The following is a 7,922-nucleotide window of genomic DNA, read 5'->3' on the forward strand; positions in this document are numbered from 1 at the left end:
TAAGTATCTGATTACAAATAAAGTAAAAGAAGTAACATTTAAATTAATTCACAAACGTTATCCTACTAAAGCAGGGGTGTCAAACTCAATTCAAGGAGGGCAGAAGCCCTGCACAGTTTAGTTCCAACCCTGCTCCAACACACTTACCTGTAGGTTTCAAACAACCCTGAAGGACTCAATTAGTTTGATCAGGTGTGTTTAATTAGGGTTGGTACTAAACTGTGCAGAGCTGCGGCCCTTTTGGAATTGAGTTTGACACCTGTGTACTAAGGTCTGTCTTCAGAAATATAAGCCTGACATTGATTTAAACTGCTCATTCTGTCACTCTTCGGAGGAAGACTCTATTCATTTGTTCTGGCAGTGCTCCTTCACAGAGAGAATCTGGTCAGATTTGTTGATCTTTATTCAATCTTATATTATGAGTGACTTTTCCTTTTCTTTTAAAGTTATATTCTTTGGATTGTTTGACGACTCTAAAGAAAACATGGAAAAAGTATATATAGTTAATTTGTGTATTCTATTAGACAAGTTTCATATTCACAAACAGAAGTTTAGTGGCTCTAAACCTTTTTTTGATCTGTTCAAAATCGACCTAGACCAATATTTGGAAACTATCTAGCATTCTCTTCATCCAAAAGCAACAAAAACGGTATCCTTATATTCTTCTTTTGTGTCTCTTTAAGGTGTAACTTTATTTCATCAGTTTTATTTTTGTTACCCTGGTGTTTATTTGTCTTTTTGTGTATTTCTGTGCATTTGTTTATTTATTTGTATTACTTGTCTCTATATATGTAATTGTATTTGATCGACTACTTTGATAAAAAATATATAAATATATATATATATATATATATATATATATATATATATATATATATATATATATATATATATATATAAATAATATATATATATATATATATATATATATATATATATATATATATATATATATATATATATATATATATATATATAAATAAATAAAAGCAACGACACCCAACAGAAGGAATATTTTCATATTAAAAGGACTTTTTGTCCAAATCAACACCTTAAATTGATATATTAGAAACGGCTTCTATTTCTCACAGGTGAACAACAGAATAAATGACAATGATCACCTCAGGTGCACCTCATGTGTTTTATTTAGTGTTAAATGCTAACAATGTGAGTTTGAACGCCATTTTACATCACATGTATTGCAATACTACTGAAAGCAGCAGCAGATAGTTCACCTCAGAGCTTGAAAATTAAATGAACTTTAAAACTAAACACATATGAGTGATTCAGCTTGTACATTTAATAATGTTAAAGAGGGTTAATATGTATTAAATAAACCTTGAGTGCATTTTCTGTGCTTTTAAATGACTGTGTTTAAATTTCTGTCGTGTTTCGTCTGGTGCAAACAACCAAATTGCTTATCACTGCATATCTCGTCATGTGTCGTTAGGACACGGGGTTACAATGTAACCTGCTCACCTAATGTTTACATTAGTAATATTTATATCATTTGCTAATTAATAACCTCATGTGGAACTTAATCTGCATCTCATTTCTGGGTCTGCTACTGTCCACCGAAGGTCGCATTTCGGTCATGGATGCATGCTTTCAGAGCCTCTCTGAATGAATGAATGAATGAATGAAGGAATGAATGAATGAATGAAATACACGGTTTTCCACCAAGGCAACCCGAGCTGCAGAAATATAATTGGCTACACTGGCATTGGGCGGGTTAAAAGAACCAAAACAAAGACAGCCTTCCAGCACGGAAAACACATTTTCAAAGCAGAATATCTGACTCCAGCATTTTTTTACAGATAAACAAAAATGTCCACTTAGCATGTCTCTTAAATATCTGCAAACATATTATTTTTTTTATGCTTTAGTAGAGTCAAAAACATACACACAGCATCTTTAAGTTTACATCAATATTTTTAGTTTCTTTCTAAATATTGCAAAGTTATATTTTGCAATTGAGACTTTTGTCTTCACAATTCTATTTAAATCTCACAAATTTAAGGTTATGTGATGAATTCTTTGTTAATTTCCACTAGAATTCTGGGTTTAAATGTCAAAATTATTATTATTTTTTTATTGTGATTTTATATATTTGTAATTCTGAAATTTTGAATTTATATCTTGCAATTCAGACATTTTTTTAAAAAAAGTACTCGCAATATTTTTTTCTAAAAATAGTTTTGCTAAAAAATTATAGAGTTTATATCATAGAATTTATATTAATTCAATCAGAATTGATATCTGACTTTCATCTAAGAATTCAGTTTACTTTTCGCAAGTCATTTTTTCCCTTAGATTCCAACTTTAAACATTTCTGACTTGATTAGAACATCGAGTCTTACAATTTGTTTATTCATTCATTAAGCCCCTTTATTTAACAGGGGTCGCCGCAGCAGAATGAACCGCCAACTTATCCAGCATATGTTTAACACAGCGAATGCCTTTCTAGCTGCAACCCAGTACTGGGAAACATACACTCTTACATTCACACACACACACTCATACACCGGTTAATTTAGGTTACCCAATTCACCTACAGTGCATGTCTTTGAACTGTAGGGGAAACCAGAGCACCTGGAGGAAACTCATGCGAACACGGGGAGAACATGCAACCTCCATACAGAAATGCCAACTGACCCAACCAGGATTCAAAGCAGCATCCTTCTTGCTGTAAGGCGACAGTGCTAACCACTGAGCCACCGTGCCACCCACAATTTGTTTATTTCTTTAAAAAAAATTCCAAGTTTTTATCTTGCAATTCTGACTTTATTCTAAGAGCTTTGAGCTTTTCCCAATTTGGACTTTCCTGTGAATATTAATTTTAAGAATGTGAAAAAGAGCGGCTCATTCAATAAACAGACTAGAGAAAACTACAGTATAACTATTCATTAAAAAAAACACACACAATTGAACAGCGAATTATGATATAAACACTCAATTTACAACTATGTTCGGAAGACAACACAAGACAATAAAATCTCAAAAACATGAATGAATTCATTTTAGCGATAACATCATTTAATCAAAACCTACCCTCAGTTAATGAATTTTGAGAGTTTTATTAAGCACGTCCTCCCTGACGCTATTAATATCCCAAATAAGTGTACAAAACAAACAGATTTTGACAGTGGGAATGTGTGAACAAAGGGTTAAGAGGCAGCCTCCCTCAGCATTGTTTATGTGTGTTTGTGTGTTGTTGTGGTGTGTCTGAAAGATCAAGCATCACCTCAGTGACGGCTGCGCTGACATGCTTGACCTGATGATTAGATTTATTAAACAGCGTGGGTGAGCTGCGTGTTTGTGCTTGTGTTTGTGGCGGATGTTTTTAGGGGGTGTCACTGACGTAGATCCTCCAGGCACAAACTCGGTGCTCGTTATAGGTCAGAGGTTGAGCACTGAGCTAATTGATTAATTTAAAGTGATAAAATGCGTCATTCAGTCAATGTGTGACAAAGTGTCAACTTGAAGGCCGCACATCACATTCGATGTCACGTAGACGCTCGACATTCAAACCTTTTGTACTGTCTACACACACACAAGCACAAACAGAAGTTGGTTCTTCAGTGGTTGAGGTGCAATATCATCACCTCTGACATAAAAAAAACTATAATGAAAGTGCCGTATATTGAAAATCTGCAAATACATAATAATTCAGTAGATGGAAATGACATACTGTGAGACTCCCACATAGAGTGTGAAAGACCACAGAAAAATATGCAAATCAGAACAGAACACTAACTTGTAACACTCGTTAATGCAAATTTCTAAACAGCCAATCACATGGCAGCAACTCAGTGCTTTTAGGCATGTAGACATGGTCAAGACGATCTGCTGCAGGTCAAACCGAGCATTAGAATGATGAGGAAAGGTGATTTAAGGGACTTTAAATGTGGCATGGTTGTTGGTGCAAGACAGGCTGGTCGGAGTATTTCAGAAAATGCTGATCTGCTGTGATTTTCACTACAACCATCTCTAGGCTTTACAGAGAATGGCCCGAAAAAGAGAAAACATCCAGTGAGTGGCGGTTCTGTGGGTGCAAAAGCCTTATTAATGCCAGAGGTCAGAGGAGAATGGCCAGACTGGTTCCAGCTGATAGAAAGGCAACAGTAACTCAAATAAGCACTCGTTACAACCGAGGTATGCAGAAGAGCATCTCTGAATGAACAACACGTCCAACCTTGAGGCAGATGGGCTACAGCAGCAGAAAACCACACCAGGTGCCACTCCTGTCAGCTAAGAACAGGAAACTGAGGCTACAATTCACACAGGCTCACCAAAACTTGACAATAGAAGATTGGAAAGAACTGGTCTGATGATTCTTGACTTCTGCTTCAACATTCGGATGGTAGGGTCAGAATTTGGCATCAATAACATGAAAGAATGGATCCATACTGTCTTGTATCAACGGTTCAGGCTGGTGGTGGGGGTGTAATGGTGTGGGGGATATTATCTTGGCACACTTTGGGCCCATCAGTACCAATTGAGCACCAATTGTCAACGCCACAGCCTACTTGAGTATTGTTGCTGACCATGTCCATCCCTTTATGACCACAGTGTATCCATCTTCTGATGGCTACTTCTAGCAGGATAACGCACCATCATGTCATAAAGCGTGAATCATCTCAGACTGGTTTCTTAAACATGACAATGAGTTCACTGTACTCAAATGGCCTCCACAGTCAGCAGATCTCAATCCAAACGAGCAACTTGCGATGAATGTGGGGGAATGGGAGACTTGCATCATGGATGTGCTGCACTGCGTGATGTTGTCATATCAATATGGACCAAAATATCTGAGGAATAGTTCCAGTAACTTGTTGAATTTATGACACGAAGGATTAAGGCACTTCCAAAGCCAAAAGGGGTCCAGCCCGGTACTAGTAAGGTGCACCTAATAAAGTGGCCGGTGAGTGTATGTGTTTGATGCATGTGCTTATTTCACACTTCATGTAAAAATGGAGTAGTCACATGAGGAAGAATGTGTATAGCACAGTGCTGTAGAACACTTCATTTAGCGCCACAAAACTTTTATGATACTTCTGTTAAACACGAAGGAAAATATTTTGAAGAACGCTGGGAAAAAGCAGCCATTGACATCCACAAGGACAAAAATACTAAGTCAAAGGTTTTTTTATCAATACTCTTTAAAAGCCTATAGGGAAGCGCGGTGCACAAAATAAATTGTAATACAGAGTTTTGGGGTATTTGCTCTGGGTTAACCATGGCATAGTTCCAAGGTTTTCACCACAGTGTCAGCAGACAACTTCCTGACAATTATTTTAAAAAGCTGGGCTAAATTTGGATGAGAATCACAGGAGAGACCATTTTTTATTATAGTCGATATTTGTTTGTTTTAAAATAATCTGTGTAAGTAAGCCACACACTGTTGGACACCAATTATAAACAATATAATTTTTGAATTTTGAGAGTGATGTGTTCTATTTTTAATAGAAACTATTTGTAATAGAAAAATAAATATTTTATTGCTAATAATGCAATTAAATGCATTGTATAATAATGGATAATAATGCAAATAAATACAAATGTGTTTATCCAATAAATAAATAAATAAATAAATATTAAAATATAAATTGAGCTGAGGAAGTACTGAGAAAATATACTATTTAAAGTAAACAGGTAATAAATTAATGTGTGAAATACGCATGCGTTACAACTAACCCTCTGTCTGTTATAACTTTCCCCACTGGTGAGGTAAATAGTAACATTTTTACTCCTGTCACTTTTGGCAATACTGCACAGAAACCATACGATCATACAATCAGTGCTCATTTGTAGGAGAGGCTTAATGTTAGACAAATGGTTTGTCTAACCCCATTGCTTTGTTCATTATTTGACCAAAACCAAAAAGTGCTACTTTGTGCCCCGCTCTCTTCCTTTGAACAGAAGGAAGAAACTCAAAGCGGTTTATAAGGTAACTTATGACAAGATTTAATTTTGGCTACTTGTTTTCAACATTCTTGAAAAGGAAAAAAGAAACTCAATCAGGTTTAGACCAAGTGGAAGTGGAGTAGCCTAAATGCTGACAGAATTATTTTTGTGTGAACAACAGTCTTTTAAAAGAGCAAAGTACTGCTGCAATAGCCTAGTTAAAGCAAGGCTTCTGAACTTTACTTTCAGTTAATTTTGGCGTCTGTGTTCTCAGTTCACCCTTGGCGCAGGATGTTGTAGTTTAGCGGGTGACACATTGAGCTGAAGCCCGCGGGGCGACACCGGCGAGCGGCGCAACTTATGACGCGTTTGGGGTGTCCGGATTAAAGCCCCATTCGGCAGGGGACGAGCTCCAGTTATCAAGAGCAACCACACATCAACCATTCAAAAACCTCTCTTAATTACTTAATGACCTTTCTGTGAATGTCATTTATGGGAAAGAAGAGAGGACTGAAGACTACCTGCGGTTCTGTTTTGTTGCTCATTAGCTAAATTAGTAACACTAATTTATGTAGCCTATTGATGAACTTTTCTGGTCTTGAATGGAAATGAAGGCGTCTCCTGTGCTCGTGTTCTGTGTTTCTGTCACCCTTCACCTCGTCATTGCTCAGCTACAGTTGCGCGTGCGCCCGTCGCCTAGCGACCACCTCCCGGTACCGGACCTGCACGAGGACCCGGACCCTGCGCTGCAACCGGGAGAGCGGGATTTATCCCCCCGGCTGCTGCGGCGAAAACTCGGCAGCAGTTTTGACCCTGTTTTCTCGTCTATCGGTCCACCGACTCGAGGAAACGGCTCCGAAATCCCCCGTGAGGATGACCCTGGTGCACCCGGAGCGATTCCACGTGAGTTCCAGCAGCTGAATTTCACTGCTCTCAAAGTGGCGACGAAGACAGAGCGCAGGATGCGCCGGTGGATGTGGTCGTACACCCGGTGCCCAGTGCTGTCCATGTGGAAAGACCTGGGCGTGCGTTTCTGGCCGCGATACGTCAAAGAGGGACAATGCTCGACCGAACGCTCGTGCTCTTTACCGGAGGGGATGTTCTGTAAACCGGTGCAGTCCGTGAGCGTCACCCTACTCCGGTGGCACTGCCAGCAGGGCTCGCGCGCGCTCAAGCGATGCGCATGGATACGCGCGCACTACCCGGTGATCTCACAGTGCGCCTGCGCGTGCTGAGCGCAAAATACAGTTGAATTCCTCTTTATTAGTTTAATATTAGGGTGAAACCAAAATCGAACTGGTTTTGTCACCCACGTTATTACTTTGACAAGCTGATGATGAGTGGACTTCATTAGGAAGACACATTTGTGATTGTGCATTCTTTGGCTGTGATGTTGTAAATGATATTTATGTGAGCATATAAAGAAAATGAGTGAAGAAGAGAGAAAAAGACAATAAAAGTGCAGATGACCTCACCAAGCTGTGCATTTGTTTTGTTATTGCTGTTTAATAGATCAATATTTTGTGTATTATTATCAGCTGTTATTTATACGATTATATTATTATTTATATTATTATAGAGTGCTTTATACAGGCCACTGGTCAAATATGTCTCGCTCTTCTGTCTGCATTAAATTTTACTTTATTGACTTAAGTTATATTTTATAATTGATTAAATAGTTAATTTCAATGCATACTTTATTAGAATAAATATACATTCTAATGTATAATAATATTAATAAAATGTAAATATTTGAAGATGTATTGCTAATGAATGGGTAACAAAACAAGGATTATTTGACATATAATTTAAAGTAATAAATATTTAAGTTAAATATTACTCCAAATAGAGTGTACAAATATGTAATGATGCTATTCTTTTCTTTAAAATAAGCATGAATGAGAATTGTTTTTGTTTTTTTGACTGAAATTATTGTTAGATTAGATTACATTTTAGTGGGCATCTTCTGAAAATCAGTGTCTTTATTTATGATTACAAAAAGTAATTAAACAAGA

The 7,922-nt window shown here is 37.3% G+C and overlaps 2 protein-coding genes across 4 annotated transcripts in view; one reads left to right on the forward strand and one right to left on the reverse strand.

Moving 5' to 3' along the window:
- The window catches only part of amdhd2 (amidohydrolase domain containing 2), a 52,151-nt gene that overhangs the window by 25,082 nt on the left and 19,147 nt on the right, over positions 1–7,922 (reverse strand). The window lies entirely within an intron of this gene.
- Positions 6,510–7,142, forward strand: nog5 (noggin 5). Its single transcript, NM_001082988.2, has one exon. The coding sequence runs from the start codon at positions 6,510–6,512 to the stop codon at positions 7,140–7,142; it is 633 nt and encodes a 210-aa protein (NP_001076457.1).

This window comes from Danio rerio, chromosome 3, assembly GCF_049306965.1.
Source record: "Danio rerio strain Tuebingen ecotype United States chromosome 3, GRCz12tu, whole genome shotgun sequence".
In the NCBI taxonomy this organism is placed as follows: Eukaryota; Metazoa; Chordata; class Actinopteri; order Cypriniformes; family Danionidae; genus Danio; species Danio rerio.